This window comes from Chiloscyllium punctatum, chromosome 5, assembly GCF_047496795.1.
Source record: "Chiloscyllium punctatum isolate Juve2018m chromosome 5, sChiPun1.3, whole genome shotgun sequence".
NCBI classification, from domain to species: domain Eukaryota; kingdom Metazoa; phylum Chordata; class Chondrichthyes; order Orectolobiformes; family Hemiscylliidae; genus Chiloscyllium; species Chiloscyllium punctatum.
In genome coordinates this window covers 99,454,762-99,471,396 of record NC_092743.1, presented here as the reverse complement: position 1 = coordinate 99,471,396, position 16,635 = coordinate 99,454,762, and the positions used below count along the sequence as shown (strand labels likewise).

At 38.7% G+C, this 16,635-nt stretch overlaps 1 protein-coding gene across 14 annotated transcripts in view; it reads left to right on the top strand.

Annotated features, from left to right (window-relative positions):
- The window catches only part of LOC140477265 (sal-like protein 3), a 65,729-nt gene that overhangs the window by 11,315 nt on the left and 37,779 nt on the right, over window positions 1-16,635 (top strand). For 7 of the 14 annotated variants that reach the window (XR_011960691.1, XM_072570849.1, XM_072570845.1 and 4 more), the window contains exon 2: window positions 8,018-8,114. The exons of 5 other annotated variants lie outside the window; for them this stretch is intronic. Coding sequence is in view for 6 of the 9 variants with exons in the window: in XM_072570849.1 (XP_072426950.1) it covers window positions 8,036-8,114 (79 nt within the window). In the remaining 3 variants the exon portion in view is untranslated. Of the gene's footprint in view, window positions 1-8,017; window positions 8,115-15,640; window positions 15,766-16,635 lie in introns of those variants that run through there. 2 more of the 14 variants (XM_072570852.1, XM_072570853.1) reach the window with 2 other exon arrangements.

Genomic DNA, 16,635 nt, shown 5'->3' with positions numbered 1-16,635 from the left:
TTCAAATTCTGTGAAAAAATGGAACCAATTATTAAACAGAGATATAGCTAGTAACTCCCATCTGTAACTAGTTGAATGGTTAATGCAGGCATTAGTAATAAATATTCAGATTCCAGAGATCTGTCTGTAAAAAAGAAACTCAGTAAAGTTGTTTCCTGCTGCAAAGGCCAGCATTTTGAGAATTCTTGCAATATAGCTTTTCCGTGATTGGCGCTTGTATTGCAGAGTTAGCAGTTGAAAAGAAAACAGTTTGTTCATTTAAAGAACTTTTCTTCCTGTCAGTTGTAATACTTTATAAATTTTAATCCATAGACTGAGATTTTTGAAAAAGGGATGCTGTTCAGCAAAGGTTACTAACATGCTAATAGCCCTTCACTCATTGTGGAAGTGCCAGATACTGTATATGCCAAACTGTTCATGCATCAGCAACCCTGTAATGGATACTTAAAACTGCAACTCTTTGATATAAAAAAAGTCATTTTACAACATGTAAATTGAGCTTAACTATTAATGATATGTAACTTCTAAATTTTTCTTCTCACTGAATTTGTAATGACATGCCCCATCATAGTTCAGCCCATAATGTTCAGAGATTAGGTGCATTAGAATTATAGGGTAGGGAATTGGATCTGGGTGGGTTACCCTTTAGAGAGTCAGTGTGGACTTGTTGGGCCAAATGGCCTGTTTCCACTCTGTAGGGATTTTATGTTCCTGAATCCTTGTTGCAGCGATGAGAGAACACTCAAGCGGCTACTTTATTTGTCTCTCCTGATACACCATCGTTGTACCACACACATCATTTCAAGTGCTCAATTTTTCTTAATTTGCATTCCTCGATATGGTTCCTCCTCCCCAGTGGTAAGAAAGGCAGTTGAGCTGTTTATATTCATTCATTGGGTTCAGCATGTAAATAGTAGGGATCTCAGTCATTTTACATATTTAAGATAAAAATCAGCAGACTTTGTGAAATGTGCTTTATTCATAGTTGCCACTTCATGTTTTCCAAAAAGGTGTATATGAATAGTACAGCTTTTTTTTTAATGTTTGTGTCTGCTTCAGAAGTATTTCCATTAATGCAAATATTTTGGAGTAACAATCCTAAGATAGTAATGTCCAATAAGATTTGTAAATTTTAGGAACTTACATGTTTCTGGTTTGGCATGGTTTTTTAGTTAAATTCAGTTTTCTTTTATTTTAAGCTTATTTTTAAATTTCATATGAATATTTAGCTTTTTAAGGTAATTTTCATTATTTAATTTCTAACTTGACACTCCTCCTTGCATTCACTTTCAATTCTCACAGGTTCCCAGCCATTGATACCCTTGATTTGTCAAGTTCCAATGTTGTCAAAGGCCTTGCCCAAAGAGAAGCTTTGACGATCCAACTTTTGACAGTGACAAGAATAAAGCTATTCTAATTTGTTTTCTGCTGGAGGCACTTGGACTCTATCCCTGAAAGTCCACTCCCAGACTGGACCAGAACTCAAGCATTGTCCAGTAGTGAAAACCAGGGTGACTTACTTAAATTTCCATTCTCAATCATTAGCAAGGTGCTTCCTCAACCTCCAATTTGTTGCACTGTGTTGAAACTCTCATCCACATTTTTAGTACTTTCAGGCTCAGTTTTATGATTGGCTTTCGTAGTTGTGCCCTCTACAAAACCCCAATTTAACTGGACATACCATATCAATATATGTATATACACAGGGGGTTTATGAACATCTGACTTATGAACGTGATCCCATAAATTGGTGTAACTTTAAATATCCAACATTACCTGTACTTAGGAAGAGCTGTTTTATATTGTCCTGCATTGTGTTACAAATTGATTTGCAAACAAACTCAGGAACCAAACCCATTTGCAACCCAGAACTACCTATGCATGCACAGATCAGAGGTTGGAAATTCTTTAGAGAGTAAATTACTTTCCCTAAATCTGTCCACAAACCAAAAGCCAGGAGTGTAATGGTAAGTATTCTCCACTTGCCTGATTGAGTGCAATTCCAAAGACGTTCAAGAAGCTTAACATCAGCCAAGACCCTTATCTAACAGCTTAACAGTTCACTACCTCCACCACTGATGCAGTGTGGGAGCATTGTGCATCATAAACAAAATGCATTGCAGCAACTCATTAAGGTTCCTTTGATAGCAGCTTCCAAACATGCAAACTCTACCAGCTAGCGGAACAGAAGCAGAAGGCACATGGGGATATCATCACCTGCTTCGCCCTCCATGGTGTACCTATATCACTGTTCTTTCACTGTCACTAGATAATCACTCCATAATTCCCATCCTAACAGTTGGGTGTGATAGCAGTTCACAATTATCCTGTCAAGGGCAGTTAGGGATGGGACATAAATGCTGACCTTACAGTCCATGAAATGAATTTTTTTTTAAAAATCCAATCATTCAGAACTTGTCACTCTCATCCTGTTGCACACAAAGTCCCAATTGTTTATCACACAAATTGTAGTCAACCTCTGCCCAGCCTCTAATGCTGTGACTTCATCAGCTTTTTCATAGTGAATCGCCACGTTTTTGAATAGATCAGGCTCCATATACTCATATGTGTCCTTGCTGTTTCAATACAGGCATACTATGTGTTCTGCCTCCTTAGATTCTGTGTTTGTTAAAAAAGTTTTAAACAGTCCTGCTCTCACACAGTTGAACTCCCTAAACCATTTCAACTTCCAATGGCTGTCTATTTTCCAAATGCTCTTTGAAGCCTCCTCTTTAAACAATAAATGTGACCACTTCCCTGAATACCCTCAGTCCCCACTTGAGGACAATCTTCAATTATAAAGCATGCAACATTTGGTTCTTCTACTGGAGCTACGTGATTGTAATTGTTATTTTTGCACAAGCTGATCACTGACATGAATCATGCTGCAGCCAAGAAAGCTAACTGTGGTCTTCTCCTCAACAAATCCCTAATTTAACCCTGCGCTTTTGAGTAGACAAAACATGTTCATTGTTTCGAATGGGTAAAATAGTGTAAGTTTTTCCGTCACCTGAATTAAAACATTATCTCTGTCAGATGGTGAATCATCATATATTTCAGCTGAGATCTGACGAATTTCAGCCTGATGAGCATAATTGCTAAGTAGCCCCAAAATCTTTTTTCAATTTCATTGTTTAATGGGATGTGGACTTCACTGACATGGCCAGTATTTATTGCCTTTTCCTAATTGCCCTCGAGAAGCAGTGGTAAGCTGTCACCTTATAACTTTACAGTCCATGGGGTGCAGGCACATCTAAAGTGCTATTAGGGAGGGGAGGTTTTTGCCCCTGTAGTTGTGAAATAGTGTCAACATAGTTCCAAGTTGGGGCGGTGTGTGACTAAGGGGGAACTTGCAGCTCATGGTACTCCCACACGTTCTCGATAGTAAGATTGTGAATCTGTAATGTACTATCAAAGGATCTTTGAGGGGGTCAAAACAAATTGCAGGGAAACTACCTAACTGTTGACTTGCATTTTATTCATTTAACATTTCCCTCTTCCATCTGTAAATTCTGGAAAAAAAAACTTTATTAAATTTCAGCCTTAGCTCCTGTGTGAGATCTGATGAAGGATAAACACCTAAAATATCAACACTGCTTTGTTCACTTCACACATACTGGAATGTTTCCTGTATTTTTGCAGAATTTTTTGCTTTTACTTAGTAAATGAATCACTACAATCAGCTCATTTGGGAGAGGCTGGTGGTATGATTTAGAGGTCCTTACATTCTGCTTGTTTTCTGTTGCAGCATTAAAGGTTGCATTTAGATCATGTAAAATGCATTATTTGCTAAGGACACCAATTAGTATAATGATGAAAGTAAATGCGCTTTTTCCCTACACGGCTAGATTACCACCTGTATTTCAAGCTAACCAAAGTTGATAATATAGAACATTTCAATAAATATCAAATTATAGTCTGCAGGAACTAGTGAGGTTACAGAAAAAACATGTATTTATTTGTCAGATATGCAAAGAAGCTTTTGGAAAGAGTGTACAGTCTGATTGTTGGAACAGTAAAGATGGAGTGCTATTTAATTTTAATATAGTATATAGCTGACATAGGTTGCTTGTATTATATCCTAATAGTGCACCTGAAGATTAAATAAATCAAAATTCACCCCACAACATCTGATGAATTGTTTCACATATAATGATAAAATTAGGGTTTAGTTTTATTTAACTCGTTATCACCATTTTTGTAAGCTATTGTACATTAAGGAAACCTTGATCTCTACTTAAGATTGAGACTGTTGTTCAATATAACCTCTGGATGTGATAATAAATTGAAACAGATAACAAGGTCCTAGGCTGTTCCAGAAGTTGAACTATTTTAGGCACGCCTGGTGAAACCGGAATATGGGACTGCCCTCCAGGGTGCTGGAATTTGTGCCCCTTGGACAACTTCCTGTGTAAGTGTAAATTTGATTCATGCCATCCCATCCTGGCATTGGCAAAGGAGGTGGAAAAAGTGAAAAGGCCTTCTTTCTCAACACAATGTCTATCAGAAAAGAATAGTTACTGAAGCAACATCAGTGGGATCCACAAGACCTGGAGACTTGAGTTAGAGTAACTTGAATACTCCAAAATTTCATTATCTTCATATTAGCTCATCCCCTCCCTTTTAACATGTGGACAAGGTGCATCAGAACAAGATGCATGGCCATCCACACGTTTTGCTTGAACTACCAGGCAACAGAATCTCTTGGACGACCAGGGTCGCTTTACATTATTCTAGCACAGCACAATTTCTGATTCACTGTTGTTACAGCAATGGATATTTTTCAATACCACAAACTATACACATGTTCTCTCAAAACGATGAAGTCATGGAAAAGTTGACAAGAGAGCCTCTTGAATGCTGGAGTTCAAGGCCTCAATAATTCATGTTGGAATAGTCCCATTTTGTGTAAGAGCTTTACCATTAAAGCCTCAGCTGCAGAAATTTTGGTTTTCATTGTAGCATACTCTTTCAAAGAGGTTGTACAGGCAAGATGGGCTGAATAGCCTCCAGTATTTCATTGTTCTAATGTTTTAGGATCTCACCATGTTCTGTTGCAGCTTACAGTGCTAAGAAACCTTCCTTGCATGTATATATAAATAAAAATGTGGAGGTGCTGATCTTGGACAGGGTGGGCAAGTTCAGAAGTCACTTGACACCAGATTATAGTCCCAATAGGTTTATTTGAATTTGCAAGCTTTTGGAATGCTGCTCCTTCATCAGGTGAAGTGAAGTGCACAGGCACAGAATTTATAGGCAGAGAGATCAAACGATAGTACAAATGGTGTGAGTGGAATGTGGACAGGCTGAATAACAAGTCTCTGCAGGTGATCAAAAGTGTTAGACAGTGTGAGTAAACTGTCAACAACTGAATAGCAATTGAAGAGATGACCTATGATCTGATTAATTCAGGCAGAGAGATAATTACAAAACATTAAAAATGAGATGGTGCTGGAGATAAACCAAATGGCTGGAATAACATAATAGGTATAAGAGTCGCATGCCAAGGGTTTAACCAAAGTAACAATTTTGGGTTACTCAGTTAATTGGATCATAGGTCATCTCTTCACTTGCTATTCAGCTGTTGACACTTTACTCACATCGTCTGATACTTTTAATCATTTGCAGAGACTTGTTATTCAACCTGCTAACACTCCACTCACACCATTTGTACTATCTTTTGATCTCTTTGCCTATAAATTCTGTGCCTGTGCGCTTCCCTTCACCTCACCTGATGAAGGAGCGGCACCTAGTAAATTTGTGATTTCAAATAAACCTGTTGGTCTGTAAGCTGGTGTCATGTGATGTCTGGCCTGAAGGGCTTTTGCCCGAAACGTCGATTTCGAAGATACTTGGATGCTGCCTGAACTGCTGTGCTCTTCCAGCACCACTAATCCAGAATCTGGTTTCCAGCCTCTGCAGTCATTGTTTTTACCTTATATAAACGTATGTATAATGCAGTTTAGATAAAGAGCACCTGCATCATCCAGTCTGTTCTACACAAATTGTAATACTTTGTATATTGCAAAATTAGACTCTGCAGTCTTGCTGACCCAGGCGATTCCCTAGAAGAATTGAGAAACCAGATAAAGCTTCAAGCCAGTTGTGGAAAAAAGGAAAGCTGGGAAGTTCTTCTTAGACATTGTTGGAAACTGCTCTAGTCCAGGAGATTACTTTAGTCCTGGGTTTTCTACGGTGCTTACCGTTTGCAAAAGGCAAAGGCTGGTAGTCAGAAATCAATCTGTTCTCACTTAAGGGAATTATATAAATCTTCTCCTTCCACATGAGGTGGCTGCTTGTTTGAGAGATCTGAGAACCAATTCCTGATATCCGATCTAGTTCTGACTTTGTACTATGTAAAATTGTTCCAATCAAAGATTAGAGGGAGAACGGTCACAATGTGCCAATTGAAACTTAATCTATTCCTTTTGTTGTTATATTAATCTCAATCAAATTATTTCAGATTTTACATTTCTCTGAAATGTTGAGTCCTAACCCTTTTATTCTGTCTTCTTGGCTAAGATTCTTTTTTCATTACTGAGAATTAAGTTTGTAATCCTCCTCTGAGAGATTCAATACTTTGCAGCATGTGGAGAGAGCAAAAGCAGATACTGTATCCAAGTGAGGTCTCACCAAGATCTTGACACAAGGGTCAGCAGTTGCCAGCATATTATATATAGCCAGGGATATTTTCAAAAGGGTGCCATCAGATGGGTCAGCTCCAGTAACAATGCCCTGATTCAGACAGATTTCATTTGGGATGAACCCCTTTAGTCTTCAGTTGAATAAGAATGTCTAGGATATCGAGCAAGCAGCCTCATGCTTCTTCACTATTATTTCACTTGCATCTTCTCACTCATGCTCTGTGATTCACCAGATCCTCCTTCATGCTGCCAAATTCTCCCTCTGATACTTCTCAAAATGGTTGGAAATGGAAAATCCAGTTATGTTCTGTTCCAGGTTTCATTCTGTTCACTACAGAATGCAGCAATGATTTAGATACATGGCCCAGAGATACTGATGTCCAAATATACAGGTGGTCTTAAAAAAAAGGAGACATTTGCAAACAAATTGGAAATGCAATGGAAGCTGTAAAAACATATTGACATAATGACAGAATCAAAAAAAGTATGGTGAATGGAATTCAATGGCATTAAATCTGAGGTGAGACGTATTGGTTAAAAGGGTAATTGTACTTTGGAAGAAATCTGAATAGGTATCGTGGAAGAGCAGTGGCATGGAGGGATTGGGGTTTCAAGATGATAAAGGCCATGTTTCTAGTAAATAAGGATTTAAACACAGCTCATTATGTACTTAGATTATTTTGTGATAGGCTAACATGAGAAGGGTTCTCATGCACAATGAATCTAATCATTCCACATTGAAAATCCTAATACCTCCTTGTCATAACCTTAACCACCATTTGAACAAGCAAGCAGGTTCTCAGTTTCACAACTCATTTAAAGCAAAATGCCTCTGATAATGCAACATATTTTCAGTATGTGTTTGAATGCCAGTTATGACTTGGATCCTGACTGGGTTTTCAAACCTAAGCATCTGACCCAGAGGCAATATGATAAGCTTGAATAAAGCTGATATGAAAGTTGAAAATGTTGGATGTACTCAGCAGGTTTCAAAGCATCTGTGGAGAAGAAGCAGAGTTAGTGTTTTATGCTTGTGACCTTTCATCTGGTATTCGCAGTACTTTTTGGCTACGTCAAGTTGATACTATGTTTATTTTGCACCACTGCCTTGATTCAATGTATTTTTAAATTTTTGTGGTCAAACTCTCACTCCTTCTTAATGGTAAATTTGTCTATTCCTGTCCTAAATTTGATAGGTCTCTTAATTTTCAAGTGCTTGTCTATCTTCCCCTATCTTGCAGTCACTAAGCGTTCGTCATTAGCAATGTTTCTACTAATTTTGAGTTTTTCGCTCCGTGATCACAAGTAACATCTCAGCCTAACCAAATCGAAACCTAACCAAACCGAAACTGAAGTCCCCATTTATATTTCAGGTGGATGCCAAATATCTTATGACACAATTAAGTGAAAAGCAGGGGAGTCCTCCAATTTATCCCTCAATCAACAGCACTGAGAAGAACAGATTATCTGGTGTGTATCTGACTGCTGTTTGTAGGACTTTACCGTGTACAAACTGGGTATTGCATTTCCCTATATTTCAACAATAATCTCAAATCAAAGTACCTCATTATCTGTATGTTCTAAAGTCATGAGAACACAATATAAATGCAAAATCTTTACCTTGCTTTGTTCAGCTTCAAATGTGTTTGTCTCGTTAGACTATTCTGATCATGTTTTTACATTTACCTCTTTCAGAAATCCAACAACAAATCAGTCACTACTTCTTCATTTGAGAGCATAAATGAAGTAACTTAGACAGTCTTGAAGATTGTTTTACCTAGCCCTATTGTAGCATTTACTCTTATTGGTTCTGTCAGCACAAGTAAAGTAACTGACGCTATTGCAGCTGACCTAAAGTTTTCAGACCTCACTCTCCAGCAGAATTGGTGCTGAACCTCAGTTCTACCTCTAAATTTAATGATATTGAAAAGCTGCATCAATCTGTGTCTTCCTGCATCTTGTCTCTTATTATGTCTAATTCCTTGCCAATTTCTAAACATCTTTCTTTCCACTTCTTTTGTCACCTTGATGTAATTGTTAAGCTCTGCTAAAGAAAACGTTGACCCTGTTATAGAGTCATCGAGTCATTTATGGCACAGAAGGAGGTCATTAGACCCATCAAGTCCAATCTGGTTTTTCTTGGGGCCAGTCTTGTCAGTCTTACAACCCTGTTCAATCCCTGTAGCTCATTCATTTTCTTTTGAAATCAGTGTTCATTTCTACTTCACCAGCCACATGGGCACTTTTTATGGTCCACTTTTCTCTTTGGACTTTTCTTGTTGAATGCATTAAAGATCACACCTCCAATTTTTTTACCTGTAATTACCCCTACTCTGCCAGTTCCTCTGCTATCTGAACTCCAATAGGATCTCTAATCCCTCCCATCAAGAAAAATGTCTTCGAAGTCCATGTGTTTACTGTTTCAGAATTTATTTTTCTGTTTAGAAATTTACTTCTGAGAAAAATAGGTTCACTCTTTTCTATTTTGTTTCATTGCCCTTCTATACTTCGTCATCTCCAAATTAGTAGGTATCTGCTGTACCTCTCAATCAATACAGGAAACTAAAAGATCTGATCAAATCCACAATTGGAAACTTACATATCTTTATAAGGGTCACCCACCACTGATATGTGATGTGCATTTGGAACTCTTATTGATCACTTTAGTACATCTTCAATCATTGCTGTGAGCAACTCCAAAATGTTTTGATATGTTCTGGTACAACTCTTCAAAAAAGTTATTACCTCCTACCAAAGTTATCTAATTTGCTCTAAAGTTATGCTATTGCACTCATTTAGCTCTGTAACCCAAATTCTCTAACCCAGAATATTCCTCCTATATGTAATGGCCGTTTCCACATATTCTGCAGCCAGACTTTTGTTAATGTTTCGACTCAACAGGCATCCGTGTCCTTCAGATGATAAAGTTAAAAATCACATAACACCAAATTATAGTCCCAACAGGTTTATTTGGAAGCACCCATTTAGAGTCATAGAGATGTATAGCGTAGAAACAGACCCTTCGGTCCAACCCGTCCATGCCAACCAGATATCCCAACCCAATCAAGTCCCACCTGCCAGCATCTGGCCCATATCCCTCCAAACCCTTCCTATTCATTTACCCATCCAAATGTCTTTTAAATGTCGCAATTGTACCAGCCTCCACCACTTCCTCAGGCAGCTCATTCCATTCACATACCACCCTCTGTGTGAAAAAGTTGCCCCTTAGATCCATTTTATATCTTTCACCCCTCACCTAATCCCTAAACCTATGCCCTCTAGTTCTGGATTCCCCCACCCGAGGAAAAACGACTTTGTCTATTTATCCTATCCAGGCCCCTCATAATTTTGTAAACCTCAGTAAGGTTACCCCTCAGCCTCTGACACTGCAGGGAAAACAACCGCACCTTGTTCAGCCTCTCCCTATAGCTAAAATCCTCCAACCCTGGCAACATCCTTATAAATCTTTTATGAACCCTTTCAAGTTTCACAAATTCTTTCCGATAAGAAGGAGACCATAATTGCACGCAATATTCCAACAGTGGCCTAACCAATGTCCTGAACAGCCGCAACATGACGTCCCAACTCCTGTACTCAATACTCTGACCAATAAAAGAAAGCATACCAAAAGCCTCCTTCACTATCCTCTCTACCTGCGACTCCACTTTCAAGGGACTATGAACCTGCACTCCAAGGTCTCTTTGTTCAGCAACACTCTCTAGGACCTTACCATTAAGTGTATAAGTCCTGCTAAGATTTGCTTTCCCAAAATGTATCACCTTGCATTTATCTGAATTAAACTCCATCTGCCACTTCTCAGCCCAGTGACTCATCTCATCAAGATCCTGTTGCAATCTGAGGTAACCGTCTTCGCTGTCCACTACATCTCCAATTTTGGTGTCATCTGCAAACTTACTAACTGTACCTCTTATGCTCACATCCAAATCATTTATGTAAATGACAAAATGTAGAGGACCCAGCACCGATCTTTGTGGCACTCCACCGGTCACAGGCCTCCAATCTGAAAAACAGCCCTCCACCACCACTACCCTCTGCCTTCTACCTTTGAGCCAGTTCTGTATCCAAATGGCTAGTTCTCCCTTTATTTCGTGAGATCTAACCTTACTAATCAGTCTCCCATGGGAAACCTTATCAAACGCCTTACTGAAGTCCATATAGATCACATCTACCGCTCTGCCCTCATCAATCCTTTTTGTTACTTCTTCAAAAAACTCAATCAAGTTTGTGAGACATAATTACCCATGCACAAAGCCATGTTGACTATCCTTGCCTTTCCAAATACATGTATATCCTGTCCCTTTAACAACTTGCCCACCACCGAAGTCAGGCTCACCGGTCTATAGTTCCCTGGCTTGTTCTTACTACCCTTCTTAAAGAGTGGCACCACGTTTGCCAACCTCCAGTCTTCTGGAACCTCACCTGTGACTACCAGTGATACAAATATTTCAGCAAGAGGCCCAGCAATCACTTCTCTAGCTTCCCAAAGAGTTCTAGGGTACACCTGATCAGGTCCTGGGGATTTATCCACCTTTATGTGTTTCAAGACATCCAGCACTTCCTCCTCTGTAATAGGGACATTTTGCAAGGTTTCACCATCTATTTACCTACAGTCTATATCTTCCATATCCTTTTCCACAGTAAATATTGATGCAATATACCCATTTAGTACCTCCCCCATTATCTGCGGCTCCACACAAAGGCCGCCTTGCCCTATTCTCTCCCTAGTTATCCTTTTGTCCTTAATGTATTTGTAAAAACTCTTTGGATTCTCCTTAACTCTATCTGCCAAAGCTATTTCATATCCACTTTTTGCCCTCCTGATTTCCTTCTTAAGTATACTCCTACTGCCTTTATAATCTTCTAAGGATTCACTCAATCTATCGTGTCTATACCTGTCTATACCTTACATTTGCTTCCTTCTTTTTCTTAACCACTTCAGATGATAGGTTTATATGCACTCTACTGGTGACACCAAAATTGGAGGTGTAATGAACATCGAAGAGGGTTACCTCAGGTTACAACACGATCTTGGCCAGTTGAGCTGAGAAGTGGTGGATGGAGTTTAATTTAGATAAATGCAAGGTGCTGCATTTTGGGAATGCAAATCTTAGCAGGACTTATACACTCAATGTTAAGGTCCTTGGGAGTGTTGCTGAACAAAGAGACCTTGGAGTGCAGGTTCATAGCTCGTTGAAAGTGGAGTCGCAAGTAGATAGGACAGTGAAGAAGGTATTTGGTAGGCTTTCCTTTATTGGTCATAGTATTGAGTACAGGAGTTGGGAGGTCATGTTGCGGCTGTACAGGACATTGGTTAGGTCACTGTTGGAATATTGCGTGCAATTCTGGTCTCCCTCCTATTGAAAAGATGTTGTGAAAGTTGAAAGAGTTCAGAAAAGATTTACAAGGATGTTGCTAGGGTTGGAGGATTTGAGCTATAGGTAGAGGCTGAACAAGGTGGGGTTGCTTTCCCTGGAGTGTCGGAGACTGAGGGGTGACCTTAGAGGTTTACAAAATCGTGAGGGGCATGGATAGGATAAATAGACAAAGTCTTTTCCCTGGGGTTGGGAGTCCAGAACCAGAGGGCATAGGTTTAGAGTGAGAGGGGAAAGATATAAAAGAGACCTAAAGTGCAACTTTTTCACACAGAGGGTGGTACGGTATGGAATGAGCTTCCTAGAGGAAGTGATGGAGGCTGGTACAATTGCAACATTTAAAAGTCATCTGGATGGGTATATGAATAGGAAGGATTTGGAGGGATATGGGCCAAGTGCAGGCAGTTTGGATTAGATTGGGTTGGGCTGAAGGGTCTGTTTCTAGCTGTACATCTCTATGACTCTAAATTAGTTCCATTCACCTATCTTCAGTGGAACAATGAAAATTTAGTTTCAGTTCTTCTGCACATTTTGCTTTTGTTTCTTTCAAGCTTAACAGCTACGTCTCATTAACTTTAATGGCCTCACCTTTAGTCCTTTCTCACCATTCAGTATTCTTGTCCTCATTGTCTCCTCTGACCTTAAAGAAAGCTCCTACATTCCCTGCATTACTAAAGCTATTGAAATCCTTGTTTTTTTTTTCCCTTTCATGCCAAACACTTATTTTCTCCTTAATCGTTTTTAATTGCTTTGAAGCTGATGTCACAAAAGATTATCACGTAACATCCCTGGCCACCCCAGGTAGATTAGAAGACTCCTATCAGCTGAAACCTCCATTCACCATTGGTTTCCAATGTCTCTTTCTCTTCCATGAGTTCTCTTGGCAGTCTCACTCTATCGCATTGATAGTGTTCTCACTCATGCTTCTTTACACTTTCCCATCATATTCCTGCAAGATACCATCCCACCTCAATTCACTCTCATTTTGCAACATAAAACTTGGGTGCACAGCCTTTTAGACTATAATGCAACAATTACCAACATTATTCCTTTCTCATTATCTGGTTCCTTTTATAATCTATGTGCTCGCAAAAACCTGGACTTGACATCATCTTACAACTGCTTCCAGATTTGCCTAATCTTTTGTTTTGCTCTTTTCAATTGTGGTAGTGTGCTATGTCATTGGTCTTTGCCCTTCACCTCATGTTGTGGCAAAGTAAAATTCACATTCAAAAATATGGATTTGGAAAAGCATAACACAGACTCTTTGAAGCACTAGCTGCAGCCCCAAGGTGGGAAAGTTTAGAAGCTTTAGTTGTGAACCTATCGATTGATACCATCTACCCAGTTTCTTGAATTTAATCAAGCTTGTAAGGGAAGGCAGAGGGGAGGTGGGAGATTAAAGGCAAGAAAAACTGCTTGCTATCACTCTAATCCCAATCCCACTGAAATGCACCCAACTGTGGGTTGTTTAATGTGTAACTGATATCTGTACAGCAGTCGTGTGGCCCAAAGTATTGAATCACAGTGTCACGTTGCTGCCAATGTGGATTTCACAGTGGAAAATGGGGGAAGAGATTAAAAATCAGTATACACAGCAATAAGATTATTGTCATTTATGGAGCTTTCCATGCAGCGGCAATTTAGGTAACAAGATTAATGCTACAGATCATACTTGCGTATTAGGCAACAGATACTGTGCATTAAGAGGTCTGTAGGAACATTTAATAAAGAGGGCTTTCTTGCAAGGTAATGAATTATATTGGTGTCTGCCAGGAAAGTAAATACTGTATTCATTAAGAAAACTTGAGAGTAAAAAGATTTCTATCTTAAAAAGATTTCTGTAAAATGCCACGGTAAAGAGATGGTGGGTTGTAAGGTTGCATGAAGAGATTTTTAGGTAAGCTATTTTGTCTCTTAACCAAAGCATGCAGCGTCCAAAAAAAATTCAGTTTTGCATTACTATCTTGCTTAAATATAGGCAAATTTTAAACGTTATAACAAGTTATTAAATCAAATAATTTCGGAGCATTGGCAAAATTTTCTCTTAAAAGCACTTAATACTAGATAGTATGTAGCAAGTGGCTATTCTGAAGTTTTAATTTGTTCCTGATACAAACTTGGTATGAAGCAAAGTTTTTACTGCATTTTCTTCATAACTGGGTTAGGATTTTATGAAAGTTGATATCATTTGGAAGTGACCATTCATCATAAATGCTCATCATTTGTTTGTCTGGCTGATTGCAAGGGTAGCAGGTGTAGTCATCACATCAAAGGCTGATCTGGTCTGCACTGGATGTACACACATTTGTACACATGGACTTCCCAGGCGTTGTAACTGAATAGAGATCAAAAGCCAAAATGTGGACTGATTGTTTCATTCCATCGCTGGGGAAATGCCAAGAATCATTGTAAAAGTGTCACCACTCCTTGGCTAATGTGAGCTTTTGAGTTCAGTAGCCATGCTCCAACTTAAACGAGCTGGCTTCTCCAGAGGTGCTGAAAGAAAGCATTTCCTTGGTGCCTCAGGAGCCAGCAGTATGCTAACCTGCAAGTATAAATGCAGCTACCCGTTGCACAGGAATGGGCTAAATAATCAGCTTGGCTGTACAAGCTAGTGATGCAATTTCTGTATTTCTGACAAAGGATCCACTCCTGACCCCTCTGCAACATAAACCCCATACTATACGATTAAACAAGAAATGGCAAGTAGAAATTAAACTTGACATTTTCAAACTATTGTGCATTCATTAAGAACCTTGAAGTCCTGTTATATATTTAGCCCTGCTCCTCTCACGCATAAGCAATAAAACATACTTGTAATGATTCAAAATAATGTGCCATGGTTTGTTGTAAGAAGGCATCTTATGGCACCTAGACTTGCACTTGCAAATTTAGGTCCTTTGCAGTTTTTGAGTGGCAAGCTGTTTATAGTACAAGCTTCTAACATCATTGAAGGGGAAACAGGACATCTGGAGCTTGAGAACGACAAATTATCTATTTAATTATTCAGATTGACCAGTTTTGAACAGCACATTCACTGAGAAGGAAAGTGGACAAATTAAATATCAAAACATGCACAGAGAAATAAGAAGAGGGAAAAAGAAACAAGGAACTGAGAGAGGTGAATATGACAGAAAGGAGAAGGATTTTATTTTAATCCTAAATTTTACTTTTTAAAAAATTCTGCAACAACAATTAAAACCTGAAGGAATGAGACTGCATTAGTACTGGTTAAATTTCATAGCCAGAGATACATTAAGTGGCAATAATTAATACTTGATATGTTATTAAATGAGTACTCAATTTTTAAATGGGCTACATTCCATTATCTGTGGGAGGTTCAGGTTGCATGCAGTGTTATGAGTACAGCAACCTCAATCTATCATTCGATGCATTTCAAGTCAAGGCAGTCAGCAAGATGCCATTTTTGATAAGGTAATGATAGAGCAGTGCATTTTGGACAGCAGATTTTGGATTTTCATGTTCAACGACACTTTCATTCAGCTTACATTGTTGTATCAACTGGCCATAAATAACAGTGACTGCTGTTAACTATCTCAAAATTATTAGTCAAAATTTCAACAATTTCCTTTTCAATAGTGCTGCTCAAATGGAGGGAAACCTCTCGGAGTAATTCAAGTGGGAGCAGTGAACAAGCACTAACAGTGTCACAGCAGCAGTGGGTGTGTGCAACAGGAGACATTTGGCGAGAGGAAATTACTAAGGTAGGGTGGAGTGAGGCTTTGGAATGATTCCAAAGTAAGGACAAGGATCTTGAAATCATTTTGATTAGAAAGATTTTTTTTCAAATGTATGAAATGGAAAACCTTTTTTGGCACAAATGCCTTTTCAGCTATAGTACTGACTAATGTGGCGGGCGTGTCTGCCATCAGTAAATTAACTGAATTTTACCAGCCGAAACCAAGGTTAAAACTGCTGTGCTTGCCAGATTTAGTGAAAAAACTGTGAATTCCACATGTAGAATTTCCACATGTAGAGACAGCACTGTTTGTCTGCTCCTCCAGAAATGAATTAACCAACTTTAGTAAAAAGATTGGAAAAAAAATTGCTTTTTATGCCCTTTGTCAACCCTTAAATAGACCCATTTCAACAAACAATTGCAGTTGAAAATTAAGTGTTTAATGTCTGGGTAGACTTGACACTAGTCATTTTAAGATTTAGTGTTATTTGCATAGCAATCATACAACTAGTTTGGTTTGGAAAAATCTAGAAATCCACAAAACTATCTGAATTTGTTTATATGAATGGAAGATTTGTTTGATAATACAGTTACTGTATTTAATGTCATTTGTAGATGATTCTTCCCCATTCTGGTGTGAACGTGAACAATACGACAATGGTGGTGATGTCATTGACATAATAATCCAGAGGTTAGACTAATGCTGTACAGACAGGAGATCAATTGCACCTGTACCAGCCTGAATTTTAAGCTTAATTAATAAATCTGGAATTATTAAAACTTCTCAGTAATGATTGACTGTAACGCTGCGGTTTTGTCATGAAAATCCATCTAGTTAACCAAAATCCTTATCGAAGAAAAATTGCCATCATTACCAAGTCTGGCCCATGTGGAA